Below are 21,282 nucleotides of genomic sequence, written 5' to 3' on the forward strand. Positions count from 1 at the left end.
CCAGGGGTGTTATGTTCATTAAATTTGAGGTGGATGCTGGTACGAGTTTCAGCTAGTCATCAGGAATGGCTGCTCTAGCTCACCTTACAACGGATGGAGTTCTTGATAGAAGTCTGAATGAGCAACCACCTTGTTTGTGAAACAGCTGCACATTTTAGATGAGATCTGTCTTTCCGTGAATGACAAGAAAACCTTGATGCATTTTATTGTGTGTTTGCTACATACAGGCTTGGGATTTCACTCGAGTTTCCAATCTTCTTTGGTCTTCTAGTTCTTTGCATTAAACAGTAGCCTTTTAAAGCCTGCAATGGTACAAAAGTTGCCTGTCCGTATGGGTTTTCTTAATCGGCCTCGCTGGACCTACTCCTTACTTTGTGGATTTTCTGTGCAACTAAACAACTTGTGGGGTTTATCAAGATATAACTGGAAAACATGCTATTGATTGCCAGCATAAACTCAGTACTCGCGTGTTCATCTGGTACTAACAGATGGTATTAGAAAAGGTTTGGTGTGGTCTTTCGTGAGACTTGTTGACTGCCACTTTAGAAGAATTTTTTCTCTGCTTACTTTCCTATTCAGCAGAGCTTGCTCTTAAGAAATTTGACTTAAAAGTCAAAGTTTGATTAAAAACTATGATTCTGACACATACCATAAGGCTGGCTGTTTTTTCTGTAGATGCCATCTGTCAGGTCCATGTTTTTAGGTTTCCGTTCCCTGGTAGAAGACGTTGGAAATTGCAAAGCTTTCAGGGTTTTTGCCCTAAAAGAGTGGGTGATAGACTGCAATGTAACCCACACTGTCAGTGGCTGCGCGCTCTGCTCTGAGATTATCCATAGTGTTTGGTGCCTGGCAGCCACGTCCTTTTGGTTCTGTCTCAGAAAAAAAAAAATTAAAAAAATCTTCCAGTGGAAATTATCTTTTTCTCATTTTTTTTTCCTCCTTCACATTATCTCATAAGCAATTCAATATTTTCTGAATTCAATGCTATTATACAGCCGTATTCATTAAAAAGAGACGTATTTTGTGACCTTTTCTTTGGCTGTACGAATGCTCTGTTGACCATCATATTGCATTGGAATGCATTAATTATTTGCATCCCAGTACTGATGTGCCACAATCAGGATCTGAGTCTCCATTTCTTTAAGCCTTTCATTTCTGTAAGTATTCAGGAGGCTTATGAGGCTTGGAAAAAAAAGAATACAGGAAAGTAAATTTCAGGATATGTTTTATTTTAATGTTTAGTTTGTTTACTGCTTTTAATTTTCTTATGCAACATCTTTTTTTCAGTTATTTTGGTTGGATAGAACAAATGAGGTTGGTTGGCTTGTATATCCCAAAAGCTGTCAGAGTACCACGTACCATGGGTACCAGGCATGATATGAGTTAGATTCAGCCACCATCATAGCTCCTAGGAGCCTTAAGAGTTTCTTTTTATCTCAAACTGAGATTCAGAAATGTGAATTCTTCAGTCTCGCAGAGGAACAAATGTAAACAATATTCTCTTTCCAGGTTTCAATGTCTATAAATTATGAAGATCCTTACAAATACTAATTAATCTGTATATGGATCTAGAGGAATTCTAGGAAATGACCAAAAACAAGAGTAGAATTGTGTCTGGAATAGAAGAGTCAGCTGAGCACTGTGGGTTTTTTTGTTGTTTTTTCTTTTTTATCCACAAATTTTAGTGGCGGTGCTAATCATATATCTAATTATTACATTTTTTCTTCTCTTTCATTGGCCCGCTATATAAGTACACATAAGATGACTTTTTCAAGGGTAAGAAATATTAGGACACAATTAAAAATTGAATGCTTACACTTATTAGGAGAGATGATCTACAATAACGTGTAAGACTCTAAAGCAGCAATATAAATTGCAATTAGCCTAGTTTTTATGACTTGATATGCTCATACTAGCTTTAAAAGCACTCAGGCTTTAGTAGCATAAACTATTACTTTAAAATATAGTTATCCAGTTGAACTTCAGTTAAAATTATTTTTCACTTTATTATTGAGAAGACAGTAGTTTAAGACACATCATGTCTTTGTAATGTATTAATTCACTTATAGCATTGGTCAACACTTAAAGGTATAATTAGGAAGCAGATTCAACAATCTGCTAGGACGATAATCTGCTATGTAACTACTGCTGTTATTGTTCAACAAACAGAGATAAAGTTTTTCTGGATTTCGGTGTATTTGTGCATTGTGTCAATATCAATTTTGTACTGGAAGGCAAGTAAAAAGTAATATGCTATGTATAAGACAGGTTCTAGAATCTGAATGCAAGGAATGGTTTTAAAATGAACCTTAGTTAATCTATAAGAATAACTGCAAAGAAATGAGACCCCTCTTTTTTTCTGCAGCGAAGGTGGAAGTTCTAGAGGAGGTTGTTGCCAGAAATATTTCACACCACCACTCATATTCTACTTGTGCATTTTTAAATAAAGAAAATTCAGAGGTGTAACAGGCTGCTCTCAGCCCTTGTGCTATTTCTTTTCACTCGGAACATTTAAGGAGGACTGTTGTAGAAATAACTACTGTAGAGCAGTGCTTGAGCTTCTCAGCACTTGGAAGGAATAGATGAATGAATAAACACTATATGCATTTTCTTTCCCTAGGAATTTCTGCAAGTATAACCCTGTTTCAGAACATATAACAGTTAAGAGCTGTTTCAGTGAGCAAAAATACACTGTTAATGTTTTTAAACACAGTGTTCATATTACAGGCAATTAGAGCAAATTGTTTATGGAGAGAATGAGAAGTTTCTGCATATCAAACAATTTTATCTCTTGAAATAGAGTTCAGATAAAACTACACTGCAGCTAATAATAATTGTGAAATATCACCATTCTTATAATTCCAGCTGGCCAAATATCGGTTGTTAAAGGTTTTCCAGTGCAAATACTTGCTTAGTTGAGTTGAGATTGCAGCTGCTGTATAGCCTTAAAGAGAGACTGAGATAGTGCAGTAATCTCAAGTTAGCTCATCATAGCGCTGACTTGGAGGTCACTGCTTACCAAACCAAGACATGGGCAGGATTTTTATTTTTTTATTTATTTACTTATTTATTTATTTTCCATGTTTTTAAAAAAGATTCTTCTGTCTTCAGCTCTGACCTAATCTAGTATTTCTCATAAGAAATGTTAAGAGAGCAAAAACAAACTGCTGTTTGTTTCACGTTGCAGAAGAATGAAAAATGAATGTCAGGCAGGTGATTTTCAGGAGTAGATGTTACTGTATGCATGGGAAGAATCACAAGCGTCACTGTCAGAAACAGCTGTAGCAATTAGCCAATTAAACAGTTTTTACTGATGGTCTGCGTTAGCTAATAAACTTTTAACAAGCTATAAAACACCCCATGGATCAATCGTGCTATGTTAATAGTCTGGATCAAAACCAATGCTTATTAATTCTAACTAACATTATTGTTTGGAAACGGAAGGAGCAACTGGACTGTATGCCAAATGTAAGAGTGGAGACATCATTCCAAATAAATTCTGATAGTTTGGGGAATATTTATAACTTATTTTAGTAGATAAAGCAGTCTCTTAGAAAAGCAGTGTTTGGGGGTATCTTTTTTTGGTTTTCCGTGTCATTAAGCCAAGGGTAAGACTTCCATCCATGGAGTCACAGCGGGATCACAGAAAAGCTGACGAAGAAAAACAGGCATGTTTAGGGGATCGTGGGGTCTTTTTTATAGTTTTGTATCACACAAAACCATCTTTGGGGGGGACACAGATCAAAAACACAGGGCTTAAGTATATACTTGGCCGAAACTATTTTTTTATCTGATCGTTTGATTTATCTCAATCAAAATGCTTACTTAAGGTTACACAATAGTATTTTGAAATTTGTAAGGGTAAATAAATATCCTTGTATATCTCTATAATAGCCCTCTAAAGAAGTTGTAGAAAGTAAAACGTAAGTACTGCTTTAAAGTTTAAAAATACCATAGGTGGTAAAAAGTATTTAATAAGTCTTATGTAGGGTAAATTCACCAGGATTCCTGAAATTTAGAGCAGGTGACTGGATAATAAGATACAACTCTGTCAGTTCTTGAAAGAACTGACAACTTTAATAGCTTACACATTTTAATTTCTGATTTCACATTTACTTGCGGTTAGCCCAATACTGCTAGTTCAGTGATATCATTACTGAAATGTCAGTTCAGCTTAAAATTCAGACTTTTTCAGGGATATTGCTGTGATGCTTGTGTACATGTGTGTACATCCAGGTATGGACTTAATGAAGCAGAATTATTTTCCATCTTTTGTGTGTCCTCTTTTTAGCTCTGAACATGAAAAGCACTTACCTAAGTGTTTTAATACTACAGTAACATGAACGTCATACATTTAAGAGTTCAAACAAGAAATTCCGGCACAAAAATGTATGTTTCAAATGTCACGTATGATGTTTTCAAGTATAGTGTTTGTTGCTGTTCTGGAGGGGTTTTGTTTACCTTCCTGTTTGGTACGGGATTGTAATGGAAATTTTCCATCTCTGAAATAACGTGTGATCTCAGAGTATTTTTGCAAATATTGGTGTGAACACCTTATAAATATTTGTATCAGTCTGCAAATTTTGGGGGTTAGCTCTACAAATATTTGTAGGCATAGCTACTGCAGAGAACACTCCCACTGTAAAGTGTGTGAAAGACACTGTATACCAAAACTCCTCGCTTGCTAGATGAGAAATACTGCAACAAGCAAAGTACCACACCTGTAACCACTACTGCCGTCCCAGCAAATGCTTTACTTAGGCTTCAGCTTGCTGGAAAATTACCACTGGGTTCTTGGCAGTGAGTTAATTGAAGGTGTAAGTAAAAATAAATAAATAAAAACCACTCTACAAAGGAAAGCCAAGGGGTGAAGTCTGTTATTAGAACAACTTAAAACTTATCAACAAGATGAACAGAACCAATACAGAGAGTTCAGTTAAGCCAATAAAGAATTGGCTTCAGTTGACTTCAGCAGGTTTTTCTTGTTCTGAAATCACTATAAATACACACAGTCTAAATTCAAAACAGTGAAGCATGGAAAATTACACTTGGTAGTAATTATGGTTCCATCTGCTGTACAGTTAAGCGCTCAGACTTTCTCATGTGAGCCATGACCAAATCTTTTATCTGGTGCATGTGTTCTGAGAAATACTGGCGTGAAGGGCTAGACAAAATAAATGGAAAAAAAGTCCACTTGTAATAAATAGCCTGTTCCTATGAAATTGAAGGAGTACATGGATAAGTTCTCCAGCACAGCTCACCCAACACTTTGAAATAAGTTGCTTGAGATGTTTATTTTCCACTAACCACAGTTCTAATTAACATAATTAATGCTGTTAATGTGGTGAGATTCCCTCAGGGATTTCACAGAAAATTTGTGTTTCTGCAGTTGGGACTTTACTAGGAAAAGCACTTCAGGATTTGAAGGGGGAAGAAAAAAAAAGGGCATTGGCAAGTAGTGGAATTGGCAAGTAGTGGAATTGACAACACAAGCGCTGATCGGTTCTGTTGCTGCATGAGGATTTGAAGTTCACCATCCTTCGCTGGTCACAGAACCATAGGAAGGTTTGTGTTGGAAGGGACCTTAAAGATCATCCAGTTCCAACCTTCTGCCATGGGCAGGGACACCACCCACCAGAGCAGACTGCCCAAAGCCCCATCCAGCCTGGCTTTGAACACTTCCAAGGATGGGTCATCCACAGCTGCTCTGAGTGGCCTGTGCCAGGACCTCACCACCCTCAGAGTAAAGAATTTCTTCCCACTATCCACTCTAAATCTCCCCTCTTTCAGTTTAAAGACCGTAGTTTAAACCCTTGTTCTCCAAGAATGGACTGTACCTTTCAACTTGTTTATTTAAGTTCCCAGATGAGCATGGATCCTGCAAATTCACTGGCAGCACACGCTCTCCCTGAGTTCCTGTTCTATGGTTTTGTTTTGCAGTTTTTCTGATCAGATATTTGTGATACTTAGAGGAAAAACAAGCAAATAAAATGCCCACTGGGACTTGGTAATGTGTCCAAGAAAACAAACACTCTTTACTTTAGCTAGAAAAAGAAACAAAATATTTGAGGACAAAATACTAAACACCTGTGTTTTTCTCATGGTTTCACTTATTAAGTATTATTCAGAGTTTGCATTACAGGCTTTGAGAGTTCATTCAGTGTTCCTATCCTGCACATAGTTTTCACTCTTCTGCCTGGGGAAAAAGTGAAAAAAAAATTGTCCTTTTGAATATTCTCTCTGTAAGGTTCTCAGCAAAGAACCATTAGGTAACCCCTCCTTTTATAATCCCTTGTCTCTTGTCTGTCTTTCCCAGACAGCCTTGTGTGGGGGTCAAATTCATTCTTTAATTTACAGTCTTTTAGGATTCAAATGTAATGGGAGTTTTGTGTAGCGAGCCCTTTGCCAAGGTTGCTCCATTTCAATAGATGGTCAGCACCTGCTTCAGTATTGCATCTGTTGTGGGAGGCTAGCTGCGGCTCTGAGGGAGTACTGCAAAGTGTATGTGCCGGGAGGCCGTAGGAGATGTGACTTTTCATAACCTTAGGCAAAATTCATAACTTAGTGACATTCTCTGACTTGTCAAGGGTAGCTGATGGAAATTCAACTGGCAGAAATGAAATTTGAAAGATTTACTGGGGGTTTTTGGGGAGGAGTTCTGTGACCTCCAGGGCAGAATAATGAGAAAATATTCTGAAAAGCTTTTATTGTGCTGTTACTTTTGGATAAAACAGAAGGATGGAATGGCAATGCAGAGGCTTGTTAACACAAGTGAAAGCAATATGGTATTTGCAAAGCTGTGTATGTGAAAGAAGCAAATGATGACGAGTCTGTTTATTACTGTCACAAAATGAAGATTGTCAGTGCAAGGATCCTGGAATCCATTTCTGTTTAAATCTGTAAATATTGTAGTTCATTATGAGGAGACAGACTGCATAGATCAGAGCTTTTAGATTGCTATTAAATAGCAAAAATATGCTCACAAAAGCAGAAAAGAAACATAAGGTACACTGGATTGTCCAACTCCTGGTTTTCATTTGGATTATATTCGTAAATCCTGTTTAAAAATATTAATTTTCTATGTTTACATAGTTTGCTACTTTAATATTGTTTTCACTTACACAAAATGACAAGTGGCTTAAAAATGCTGGTATTTTTAACACCTCTGTAGTGAAATGAAAAGAACAAACTGCATTGAAATCTGCCAGTTTTTCAGACAAGACGTAAGTTTGAGTTTGTGTTTCTGTTGTTCTCTCTACATCTTGCAGTCTGCTCAAGTTAGTTAGGACTGGTGTAAAAGTTGTCACTTCAAGGGAAGTTTAAGATGTAGAATATTCTAAAAAGTTTTGCTGGCATTTGCCTAAAATATTGATGAAAATCACGTAACTGGCAAAGCTTTATGCTGACACAAACCTAATGCAGATTCCTTTGTCTGTTTGCCTACTTTACCTGTTATAGTTGAGTAATGGATTTAAGCAGTGCTGATACAGACTTTGTCAGGCCTGTGGATGAGTTTTCATGCTGAAGGGCTGTCAAAGTGGTGTTAAATCATGACATGCTGGTTACTTTTGGTATTTAAGTATGTACCATTTGATAGACAAGCCTGGGCTTATTGACAGGGATTTTTTTATATTAAAAACAATATTTCTATATTTAATATAATTTTAAATAAAGTAAAATATGTTTAATATTTTATTGTTTTGTGCCTCATCCAGAAACGTTGCTTGCATTAACAGTTACAGTAGGCAGAAACTTGGTGGCATTATACATCTACAGGAATACTAGGATTGTCCTATGTTATAGTCTGAAGCTGCACGGTGGCAAGAAATGCACATATGCAGAACTCTAACGTGTGTTACTTGTATTGTTTTCATTATTTTTCAATTCAAAGGTAAAGAAATCCTGTCTTTCAGTCTCTCTTGCAAGTTTCCAGAGTTTTCCTCACTCTGCACATCTTTTTTGAATTCTTTGTTTTCACAGCATCATCTTAAGCATTGTCATGCATGAATGTGATCTTGCAGTTGAGAAATCCCCAAAGTATATCTCACTGAAATTTCAACCATAATATTCAGCCATGGTACCATTGTAATACTGGCTCTGCTTATGATACTGGGTTGCTTTAAAGTTTTAGTATGCTATAATTACATTTGTTAAATTATGTATGAAGTTTTATTGCAAATAATGTTTACTGCTGTTTTAGTGTGCCAACTGGAAAATAATTTTAACATTGTTTCTTTTTGATGAAGGATATAGGTTAAAACCATTTTAACAAATCTATATATTAAGCAACATTTCAATGGCAATAAATGTCCTTTTCTGGGGGTCAGTTTTCAGTAGTAACCAGTCTGTTTTGAAAGTTAGTAGTCCTCACAAAGGGAGAAGTGAAAAACAAAGCAAGATTGGAAAATATAACTATCTGCAGCTCACTTGGTGAAATATCATGACTGCGATTAAAAATAACCGATATTTTATCAGTAATGTTAAATTCCAAGTATTAAAGGATGTTCATTTTGAAAAAAAATGTTCGTGTTTGATGACAAGTTAACATGTTAATCCCAGAACCCATTCATAAATGTCAAATCAGTGCTTGCTATTGTTTTAAGGTGTTTCTAAGCATATTTGTATGATGTATATTTCTAAAAAGCAAATGTTCTACTGAATTTCAAAACCCTTGGTCCTTCAAGTATGCAGGACAATCAAGGTGACAAATTATATCCTTAAAATGCCAGATCTGCTGCAATTAAAATTAAGAACTTGATTCTGTTTCTAATGGTTTTCTACATACTGTAAAATTAACACGCTTACTTAGATTTACCTTGGAGTTTGGTGTGGCTCCTACAAGGTTTGTGTGCCAAATCAGCATCTCCTCTTTTCCACTTCCTCCCCACCCTTCCCCCACATTTTCTGATGACTGACAGGTTCTATTAGTGCTTTTTCCTATAGAAATTGAGATTAAACCATGATTAATGGAACTGTGCCTCAGACTTTTTTTTATTTCCTAGAGGTCTCTCATCTACTGCAGTGGCACCTACTTGCCCTGTGGGAATCACAATTGAAACAGGTGCTCAAACAGAGATAAATTTTATGTTCACCTAACTGATTGTGGTATGTATGGGCATAGTAATATGAATGATTTCTGGTTTGTTATTTATTTCTTAGTTCAAGGGGATGTGTAGTAGACAATGGTATTGGCTGCAGATTCTGTTTAAATGTGATCCTTAGCTGAATGTTGCTGTATAACCTGTTAAAATGTTCTTCATACATCACAGGCTTTCAAGGACCAGAACTGGGAACTGCATTCAGAGTACTTGATCGAGTGAACGTAACAGTTTATCACTTGTAGTTCCTGGTTCTCTGGTCCTCCCTTAGTAATTTCTGACATCCTGCTTGACGTGAGTCTGGGCTGATACTTTACAGAGAACTATCTATAGAAACACCAAGGTCATTCTTCTGACTGATAACAGCTTATTCAGAACCAGTGCTTTACTTTTCTCATGGTTACTATTTTTGTGTTTATTGGCATCAGATTTCAGTTGCCATTTTCCTGCTATTTAATTCATTATTACGAAATTCTGTGACTGATTTCAGTATATTTTTGTGTAATCAGGAAATTATTGTACCTGTGCTAATTTATCCTTTTTCAGGTTATTTCTGTCTATAGATTGAATAGCAAAGGTAGCTACACAGATCTTTGTGAAATGCTGCAGCTTACCTCTTTCTGTTGTGAAACCAACCATTTACAATTGCCAGACAAGTCCATTTGTCTATTAAGTTGATGAGCAACCCTTACTTGTTGCAGAGCTGTGGATTCCTACCAGTATCTTTTATCAGTCATGAGAAGTTTTTGACTTGGCCAAAGCCAGGTTTCTGAGATGTCAGAAATACAACATTACAGCAAAAGTCCACACAGCAGCTGTTGTCTCTTTCGCCGATGCACCAGTATGCCCAGCAGTCCTTGCAGGCTGCCTTTTCACTGCCTGCTGTAGGAGATACATGCTTATGTCCTTTGGTCACACTGATCACTGCTCACATTAAAGCAGTTGTTGCCTTCCAGTTCTGTCATTTTACTTGTTCACCTTTAAACCTACAGACCATGCTCTGCTCCCATTCACCTGCTAACAGTCTGGATAATAGAAAATTGCAGGCTGGCAGGCCCCTTGTTGCAGTTCTTTGCTAGCAATACCACGTCTTCAGCTAGGGTGCTGATGCTTGGAGTGCTCTGACCTCTCAGAATTACAGCTCTTACGCAGCTCTTTCCTGTGCTTGGGCCAGGCTGAGAAGTTTAGAGAAACACTGCCCACCACAGCCATAGCTTTGCCATGCTCTTTCCGTTGACCCCACCATGTAACTCTGGAGGTGCCTGGACTGTGTGCAGGTATTTCCCTGCGACTCACTGGCAGCAAAAGCAGGTGCTGCACCAGTCTTGAGCTTCAAACACCTTCGCTCATCTTCAGACTTAGCGTTGCAGGAGGGCATGAATGCCATCAGGCAACCTTTGAATCACTGAATTTTTTTCAGCAGTGAATAATGCATAAGCCCTGCTCTTACTGCCACCAACAATCCATGTTGTTTTGCAATGAAATATGCATTCCTTTTATATTTGGAAAACATAACATATATTTATTTTGTGGGTAGTGTAAAATTTATGATCACCTTAATTATTCATTTCAGTGCTTTTTAAGTTTGTAGGTATACTTAAATGACATCATAGATGACTGCCCTGTCCCTTACCAACCCTTGACATAAAATCAGATAGGTTTATAGTGCTTAAGGCCTGAGCCTCCTCTTTTCTCAGTATAAATATTGGCTCTGGAATCTGCAGACCAGATTGTCCAAGGCACTTGGTTCTTCCTGAAGCTTTCTAAAATTAGGACTCTTAATAGAAATGAACCCTATGAAAACTTTTTAGGACCTAGGCCTTACCACCTGCAAGGCAGTGCTCAGGGTGACAGAGGGCCAGACTCAGGACATCCACATCTTGTGCTGCTGTATCGTGTGTTAATCAGAGATAAAGGCATGCCACTCGTGCTTTTAGGCCTTCTGTATGTACCTCTGCGGCCAGTATTTTATTCATGTAATTTGACAATGAGGATTTAAAAAAAAAATAATATGCTGGTAGTTACATGAAAGAATATAAATTCAGATTTAAGAAAAAATAGTAATGGAGAGCTGCACAGTATTTTAATGTACAACTAGTTCAAATGCATCAGCTGATGCTGCCACAGAATGAGTGTTAAACGCAGTATAAGCATTAGAAAACAGTGTGCCCTCCCAAGTAAATTCTTATTTCCCGTGAAATCATATTTAAATTCAAGCATTGTTCTGTCTGACATATCAGTTTTAACAGGCCACATACTTATTTTTGCAAGGTTCTCTTCCACATTTGACCCAGCTCAGCCAGGGACTGTTCCACAAATTACTTAATTCTCTTCCCTCACACGCTTCACCAGGACAGCCAATGCCAGAATGTCCCTCATCAGCATTTCCTTTGATGTATTTAATGTTCTGTTAGTGAAATAAAGCCGAGTTTGACATTCAGTGCATAATGAATGTCTCTGGGGCCACTTTGAGGTTCTGTAACAAGGCTCTTGCTGTCCGATTCTATTTTGCATCATCTGGTAGGCCTGCTGAGGATCAGACATCCTTCCCTCAGCTGTGAGAGTGTGCTAAACCAGAGCTCTTGCCATTCAACTCCATCCTAGTTGATCGACAGTTGACCAACAGCTACTAGCTTCTTCTTGAATGCTAATTTTAGAGCTTCTCTATTTGGTTATTTGTGGTTAGAGTAAAGCTTATAATCGTCAAGTGTCTTACTGTCAAGCATTACCTTAGGTTCTGCATGCTTTTTACCTTTTTATTTGTGGAGCGTTTAACCTATACCTAGTGCCTTTGGAAAATAGACAGAAGGTAGCCCAGTGAAAACAGATTTGTTGGTGTTAGATTTCATTTTTATTTCCCATTAAACCTTCTGTACTGGAATTGTGTTGTTAGAATTTTAACCAAAAGTCATTCCCATGGCTCAGTAGTTGGCTTAGCTGGACTTACGAGTTGTTACAATGTACTCACAATTGGGAAGACTCGTTCTAATGAGAAATCTCTCATTAGACATTAGACAGCATGACTCTCCTGACTTGATTTTTCCTACATCTTATTTTACCTTTGTATTTATTACCAAGTTTAATGGAGGCAGATGATATTTCAAGACACTAAGTCATGTATATTGAAAACTAAATATAAAAAAAGTCTGCAAAAAGGTAAGTAAAACAAAACTTCATATAAAAACCACGATCAGCCACATTGTTTTCATAGTTAAGAGTATTTTCTAATGGTTGCTAGATAGGTTACTGCAAGGGGATTTAAAGAATTGGGCTTATACAGATAGCAGGACAGGATGAAATCCCTTCAGCCAATTAAGGATTGCTATTGAATCTTTCATGGTCCTTTCCTATGTTATAAAATCACAGAATTTCTTTATGAACAGTAAATACAGGTTAGAACTGAGTGTACTTATGTAATCCCCTAAAAGAGCCTTGGAAGTACTTCATCTGGGTATCATGTTCAGTCTGAAGTTTCAGTATGTCTTGTGAAAGTGGGTATAACCTTGTATTACGATGGGGATATTCTCTGTTCATAAGTAACTTGCCTGTAGCCATAAAAGAGGGGGAAGAGTAGCAAGCTAGCAACAGTGTTTAACTCTGCTAGCTGTCTAATGCACCAACTCCCAGGTCTCACTCCCTCAAGATTTACTAAACCGATGCAAGCAAAACTTGCTCTCAACATCTAGTTCAGCTTTATAACATCATCACAAACCTTGGCAAGTTTCTAAATGCAAACTTAAGACTAGTATATCGAAAAAGATATTTTATTCCTCTGTCTCTGTAAGTTCATGTAGGATGTAAATTAAGTAATTTTATTTTCACATCTGATATGAAACAGAATTTGAAAAGGGTTGTTTTTGATTTGTATCCCATTTTTAACACATACAGGTATAAATTGAATTTTTTAGTATTGATATTTTAATAACCATCCTTATTGGTAATTTAATTATTTTTCAATCCTAATGTTTCCACGTCAGTCCTTAAGTCTTATATACACTTCATCTTTCCTGCATTTATCCCGAGTTCTTATAATTTGCAGTCTCCTACTTCTTTCCTATCCTGATCTCTTTTTCCTCCTCCTCCTGCTTTACGTTATCTCCCTCCGTGAGTTTCTTCTTTTGTTGATTACAAGGCTAGTAAAAGCAGTATAAAAGTATGGCTTGAATAACCGACATTTAGTTTCAACAGAAGGAAATAAACTTGTTCTCTAAGTTGGAATCTAGTTACCTTGTCTTCTGATGTTATCCTCAAACAGGTGAGCAAACGGGGGGTTAATCAAGAGTTACGCTTCTTGTAAATGTTTAGGAAGAAAAATGTTAATCAAGTGAGTGGTTGCTTTACTTTTTTTTTAACATATGTATCGTATTAAAACAGTGGATTAAGTTCGTTTCAAAATACTATTTTGATAATAATCAGTTTTTTACATATAGAAACCCACCATTTTATTTACAACAGCAGACCTCTATTCCTGTGATGACTTTGAATACATCACTCTTGCTAGTGACATAAGTTACCATCTCTGCCTCTATGTGGAAGATGGGCTGCTCTGAAGGTTAATTGAATAATGCCAGTGAAGCATTTAGAAGATGCTAGACTGTTATGAAATAAACATTATTGCACCTGACCTTGAAAAATCTTACGAGGCCTTTGATGAATAATAGTTCACACTTCTGAAGTTCCTATAATTTTACAGAAAATTCTGGAATGGGTAAAGTAGCCTTTATGTACCTGTAAGATGTATTTTATAGTGTTTCCTCCATTAGCGAAGACTTCTTCCACTTTTTGTTAAGGGAAAGTGGCTGCTTAATGACTAACTTTCTGACTAGGTTATCTTGCACGATAAATCTCAACAGCAAGGTTCATTACTCTTCATAATGCTTTGGAATACGTAAATTATGGAAGTTATTAGTATGTTTTGCATACAGTGATTGCATAGTTATATTAAAATACACTTCAAAGGCAGTGAAAGTTAAGCAGTCAATTAGTCAAGTTCCAGAGGTGCTGAAGATAAATTATTCTGTGTTTGCTTGTTTTAATGACTATCACCCATCCTGGCTATTTTCAGAAAAAGATGTGAAGTTTCAGTTTCAATTTTTCAGTACTACCTCATGCAGAAAAAATATTTCCATAACTTAGGACTATGTTCTTCAGTATTTGTGGGGGTGGGATGGGGTACAGTCAGTCATAGCATCCTGCAGTCTACCAGATCTCACCCATGAGATGCGACTTTCCATATGTGACTAATAAATGTATTGCTTTCTGTATAGCTGTGAAAATCAAACTAAACAGCGGATCACAGTCTTTTACCCCCCTTTGAATATACTCTAAGAGGCATGTCAGATAGTAGTTGATGCTTGTTTAAATAGTTGTGAAATCCTAAGCCAGTGGACTTGGGTACTGTGTGGAAAAAATCCAAATATTTGAATTATATATAGTTCATATCATATGTAGTTCAGTCATCTAAGAAAGGACCTTCAAGATTATCAAGTCCAGCCATGAACCTGACCTGTTGGGCCCCATCGCTAAACCCTGTCCCTTGGTGTCACATCCACATGTCTCTTAAATACCTCCAGGGATGGGGACTCCACCACTTCCTTGGGCAGCCCAATGCTTGATCACCCTCTCTGTGAAAAAGTTCTTCCTAATATCCAACGTAAACCTCCCCTGGTGTAACTAGAGACTGTTTCCTCTTGTCCTATTGTTTGCCACCCGATCCTATCACTTGTCACTCATGTTGTTATACTCTTCTCTTAGAATGACAGTAACACTGCACGTATAATATAATGTCCCATATGCATCTCTTGCTAGCAAAATCCATTTTGTGTATACAAGTCATTTTTAACCCTAATATATTTGTTCTTTCAATATTCTTCCTCGATCCTTTTCATTTCATTTCCTTTCTTTAAATATGATACATATTTATGATTATGGATGTGATTAATGCTGAAGCACTTGTTCTATCAGGTGTTCTTTCATTTTAATGTTGTAGTGGTAGATTGCCCTAATTTTTACCCCCAGAAGTTGTTACAATATGTCCTACTAAGATTTTTTTTTGTATGCAAATGCTAAAATATGTTGTATTGAAATAGTTCATAGACTAAGATATGAATCTTTAAAACTCCATATACTTTCTAAGAAAGAAGTAAGCTTAAATTTATGTAATAATTGTTAAAAAAAAAAAAGCTGTTACTGTGTAAGCAATGCAAGACAGCTAGTTTTGGCTTAGGGGAGAATTGTGTAATGACTACTAAATAAACATTTTGGATTTATTTCTATATTTTTTGTTTAAGGTAACTAAAGTATCTTAATGTTTTAAATAATTTCTTAATTGATGATTTAGCTAAATTCTCTTTTGAAAATATTTGTAGAACCAAATGCAAGTATTTGTGCTCTGCTAACACTGACTAGCAGAGGAACAGAGCTAGGTTATTCTTGTTTGTTCAATGAAGGAGAGAGAGGATCGATTTGATACTGGCAAAATAGTAGGTGTGTACTGTTTTCTGAAGCACTTGTGAGTTTTAGTCTTGTTTTATTAGTCTGCTATGTTTCCTCATTTGGTTTGACTAGCTAAAGAAGTCACAAGGTCAAGAAGGAAAGTTTGGTGGTAATGGTGAATATCAGACATCAGTCAAGAATTTGTTACTCTGTTATGTTTGAAGTTGTAGTTAATTATGGGTGATAGCTGTAAAATTCTAGCATCTGCCATCAGTTTTAATTGTTAAAACTGAAGATTTTCAAGAAATGGTTTAGCCTCTGGGTAAAAGCAAACATGAATACAGTTGGCTTCAAATTTAATTTTAGTATCCAGTAATGCAAATGGAAAGGTAAGAAAACTTGGATATGTTATTTTTATTTTATTACGAACAACAGATCTATTTGCTGGAATGAAACAATATTTCTAGTTCTGTGAAGCTTTGGTATTGTCCTCCTGCACTCAAAATTATAAAACCAGTTCTTTACAGAATGGCATTGCCGTATCTGTAACATTGGAGCAGCTTTTTGAATTCCTTTTGAGTTAATCATTCTTTGATTGTGTTAAAAATGAAATTTGAATCTGACTGGAACTATTCAGTAGTGAACAGTTTAATTTGCTTTAGATGTAAGCCAGAGCAAAGCGCTCCTGAAGTTTTGCAATCTTGTCTTGCTTCCTTAAAACTGCTTTTCTGTTAACTTGGTAACTTCTTAGCCTCTCGTTTCCCTTCATGACCAGGCATCCTTTTGGACACAATGAAGATCATCTAGAATCATGTACAGAACTTGCAAAGTTTTTATAATTTTCTGATATCTGCCTTAAATTACCTTTTTCTAAGCATCTGTTAAAGCTGTTACAGTATTTCTGAAGAAATATTTATGCATTGTGGCATAAATATTAGTTGCTCCTTAGTTGCTGCTAGGGAGAAGTCACTGTTTTATTATACAAAATCCCCGTGGTTTCTGGTTGGATTGGTATTGCTTTTGTCTAGTTTAATTTATAACCTTATCCCAGACTTCTGTCTTTCAGAGGAAGAACTTGTTTCCAAAAAGGATTCTTTATTTTAATCACTAGCCTTCCCACCTCTATCTTAATTGCTTGATGTTTATGCAATCATCCTGAAGTGTGAAGTGCTGTGACAATTTGATGGTTTTATGAGTTCTTTGAGCGTGCTTATATTCAGTATGTTCATATTCTACTGTAGGTACAAAATAACAAATAGCAACGAAGATGATAGATTTGGAAGTGGGGATGCAGTTCAAAACCATTATGACAAGGGAGGAGCAATTACAGCCATGAATCTGTAATACCTGCCAGTCAAGTTCATTACGTTGTGTTGTTATAGCAACTGGTCAGACTCTTCCATACTTAAAATATCTTGTGTCAAATAATTAGTACGGCTTAATTGTATCTGATTGCAAAAGAGGCAAGTAATTAAAGGGGTTCTTGCAATGGCTGTGGGGACAGAAAGGGTCAGAAACCACTTGTAATTGGAATGTATTTCATGGATATGAATTAATAGGTCTAATAATCTATCTCTTCATTCCCCAGGATTCAAACCAGTTTCCAGCATATTTGAATTGCTTTTGCTTGCTCAGAATAAAGAATAAAAACCAGCCCTTGCCCCCTCCCTCGCCCCCCTTTTCTCCTTTTTCTTCATCTCTTCTTGTCAGCTTCTGAAACCTATAACATGTATGATACATTTAGACCTTCCTTGACTTGATAACCACATGGGCAAAGGGCCCAATAAAATCTGGTTTGGCCTTTCCACTGTGTTACTCTGTTAGGGTTTAGGCTCTCAGTTGAATGCTACTGTGTTTTTTTTTTTGTTTTTCCAAGTATTGCCCTCTGTATGGAAACTTTTTGAGCATTTGATCAAAGATAGCGATCATCATAATCCACAGATGTAGAGTTTTGGAGGAAAAAAGATTACTCACAACATAGTGTTTGGGATTTCAGTTCAGCAAGTGACAAAATCAATCAGAAAACTGATCAAAAGCCAATCATCAACTGATACCAGTTATGGAATCAGAGCTTATTGAAAAGCCAAGAACCTGCCTTTTCATATTCTGAGGAGGTATCTTTTATATATCCTCAGGACTCCTGGATTTGAAAAGAAAACAGCCATCTTGAGTGGGATGACTGAAATAAAAGAGCTTCTGAAGAGGTGCAAAGGCTGCATTTGTAGACTGCAATGTGTGTAAGGCAGTACTCAGGTCTATTGCAATAGCTGCAGTGGATTACATCCTTCCACCTAATGTAAAAGAATTAAAATAATACCCAGCAAAAGCATTGGCAATCCCAAAGATAGGTCAGTAAATCTTCCAGTGATTTCAGCTGGAACTTTTTCCTCTAATGCAGGCACTGTTCTCCATGTTGTTCATGTTCTTATATCATAGGGCTTTGCAGTTTTACAGTTGACAGTCCCATCTGTTTCTCTTCATCTTCTAGCTTAGCTCTCATCTTCGTTTTATGTTTTCTTTACTTAACAAGGTCATTCATACCTCTTCTCTGGATATATGACTGTAGCAGGAGCTTGTGATAATTAGGTATGTGGAGCACAGGGAGTTATTCCCACATGGCACCTCTGCCATATGGTTTCGAAATGGCTCTTTGCGATGAGAAGGAAAGCTTTGCTTTTCCCTTCAGGCCTCCCTCAAGGTAGAAAAGTTGACTTATTTGTGGCGGTGAACCTATTTAGTATCTTACCAGACTTAATTCAATGGAATCCATGTTTCAATTAACACAATCAAATGCTTTTTATGACTTTGAAAAAAAAAAATATGTTCACTGATGAAAGCTGAAGCAAAAGGGAAAAGCAATAACCTTTGTCTGTCCAAGATTTTTTTCTATATTCTGCTTTTTTTTAAAACAAACAAAAACAGTATTTTTTCATTCCCTGCTTTATTAGTCTTTCTTCCACTATGCTTTTATTAATCAGTGCCTTGCAGGAGATTCTGCTCTTTAACTTTACTTTGGTCTTTATAGTTTGGCCTTCTGTTACATACATATCATTGTGTTTGTTAATGTTTAACTTGTTCAGATTTACAATTAGTAGCTGTTTTAAGGACTTTCTTCTTACATTAATTGCACAGCTGCACTGGTGATTACTCCATGTGTTGGATGACTGTATAGGGAATGCAAAGTGCTAGTATTTTGAAAGCCTTATTGCAATTTCACATATTTGCATGTGGAACCACTTCACCTACAAACATGCCATACTGTTTTACCTTTGGCGGTGTAATCAGATTAATTGTCAACACTTACTGTCTTGAATTCGCTCAAGTATTTGCAGAACACAAACTTTTATTGTTCAAACATGGCAAAAAGATGTATCTTTCTAACTTCCTCAGGCAGTAACAAAATCTTAGAATGTACACAAAGCCCACAGATGCTATGAGTATAATTCCCGTTAACGCTGTTCTTCTATCAGCAATTTCTTCAGAAAACCAAAGATTCTTTGTGTCCAGAGTGCTATATACCTGATAGAAGACTGCAGTTACGGCTAATGTGAAAAATCAGGCTGCTTCATTTAAAGATAAAAAGTATATATATACACATACTTGTTAGAGGTAAGACAATATTCCATTTTGAAGTTTCCAGTTCATTTAAGGGGAAAAAAAAGTATGACCATCATTTTGTCCCTTGATTTGTGCTCCAAATGTTGCCATTTGATTTAAGTAACAGTTCTTTTGGAAATCATTTTGAATAAATATACACATACTGTTCTTTGATTTAAAATATAATCTTAACATATCTTAGCAGGAAGCACAGATATGTTTTTTCTGGCAGAAACTGAACAAATAAAAATACACAAATATTTGTCTGGCTTACTGCAAAGATATGGAAGATGTTCTGCTTTTTCATGGTGCAAAGTGCCGGGTTTTCTTTTAATACTGCCACATGAATTAGTGTTAGTTTAACTAAATATCAGGAGATTTAAATTCCCTGTTCTCAAGTATTTAACTGCCCTGATGAAGGTAACTTCTTAAAAAGTCATAAATCTCCACTCTAATTGGATAAAATATAGTTTTATTACTTCATAGTCCATTTCCAATTCAAGAGTGCCATCCAGATTATTCTAAGGCCTGTTTAAAATGTACTAACCCTGTGAGATTTGCATCATTTATGAGAGACTAATAATCGTTTCCATGAATTTGTCATTGTTCTGTCTTTTCAAAAAACAAAGGCTGAAGGTCATGTAGTAGTTCTGTTGGTGTGAATCCTAAATAACTCTATATAGCTGTGACTAAAATATGGTCAATTGAGAGGAGAAAACTCCCTTTGCTAAGTATGAAGAAGGAACTGGAAAGTCAGCAGAAATGTTCTTCATTCTTTAGCTTAGTCCCCAAAACTGGAAATGGGTGTATAGTTCATAGCTTCATAGGACACTGCAGTTTACTGATGTGCCATAGATTTTCATCTAGCATAGGTGCCTTCTTTAACTACAGTCCTTGCAGTCAGGAATTGAATTTATGAATTCTTTCATGTGAAGGTAAAACTGTTTGCTGTACTGTGCTTGATCATTTAAATGTATTACTGCACATCTGTAACTACTTCATGCCAAAAAACTATCGCTGTACAGTGTTTCTTTTATCTTACAGAAAGCATTTAGTGTTCAGCTCTTGCAAGGTTGGACTTGAAGCGTGACAGGTGATGTTTAAAAGACATGGAATAGCCTTAGAAACATTTTTCGGTTTTGTGAGAGCTAGGTTGAAATACCAAAATTTAACTGACATTCCAGCAAATTAGTTTCAAAAACTATGTATGTAAAAACAGTGTGGTCTTATTTTAACTAGATTTATCGGCAATGAGAATTTGGCAGGTTAACCTCAGATGTAAGAGCCAAACTTGCTAGATTTTGGTCCTTGCTACCTGTAGAAGTCAGAGAATATTACAGTATGCTTCCACTTAGGAATGTAACTTTAAATAGATTTTGAATGCATTAGTTTTAAGAGACCATGGGTAAAATTTATTATCAAACTAAAGCAGCACACTAAGATACTTAAAGCATTAGCAATTCTTTAATATTTCTTTTAGATAATTTATCTCAATTGATCTTACTGAGTTGAATTCTCTCTTTTTTTTTTTTTTACTTAAAGTAAAGTAAATATGTAAGCATTCCTGCATTTTGAAAGTATTTACTATGCACTTTTCACATATAAACAAAAATGGATACAAGTAAATAGTGGACATTGTTTGTCATAGCATCATTCAAAATTACAGTCCTAGGGCTCTGAGAACTGTGTACCTGATGGGGCAAATGCTGCCATGAATTTGTTTGCTGGGCTGAAGTTAAAAGTGTTCTCAGGAGCATTTAATTTGATACATTCAGCAGGCTCCGGATTAGCAAAGGTGCAAAGGGCAGTGGGGAATGCTGCCTTCTTGCCTCTAGAGCTGCCTTTCCTATAGCATAAAAGTGAAGCACACCCTAAATACAGAGTACAGGGCCATTGAAGCAGAGGCTGCCTTCAAGGGATATGAAGGATATGAATGTTCCCACTGCTTTGAAGGGAGAGAGCTGTTAAACAACTAGATCATGTCCATGCTTTAGCATTTTCTATCAACTTTGCCTTCACAGGTCATGTTTTACTGAAAACCCACTAGTAGTAAGGCCAGGGTGGAACAGGCAGAAATACTGATGGTGGAAATGTCAGGCATGGCATGAATGACAGTGAAGGAATCTAAACACTCTTATTTTGAGGCTCCTCA

General features: G+C 36.5%; 1 protein-coding gene across 8 annotated transcripts in view; it reads left to right on the forward strand.

The window, feature by feature from the left end:
- CHID1 (chitinase domain containing 1) overlaps positions 1-21,282 on the forward strand; it is a 106,590-nt gene that overhangs the window by 70,974 nt on the left and 14,334 nt on the right. Inside the window, exon 12 of one of the 8 annotated variants that reach the window (XM_080593867.1) lies at positions 1-21,282. This exon is cut by the window's right edge and continues 9,064 nt beyond it. The exons of the other annotated variants lie outside the window; for them this stretch is intronic. Within the exon in view, the coding sequence (XP_080449993.1) occupies positions 1-22 (22 nt within the window). The 3' untranslated portion in view covers positions 23-21,282. 8 annotated transcript variants of the gene reach the window in all.

This window comes from Anser brachyrhynchus (genome assembly GCF_964034855.1).
Source record: "Anser brachyrhynchus genome assembly, chromosome: 5".
NCBI lineage: Eukaryota > Metazoa > Chordata > Aves > Anseriformes > Anatidae > Anser > Anser brachyrhynchus.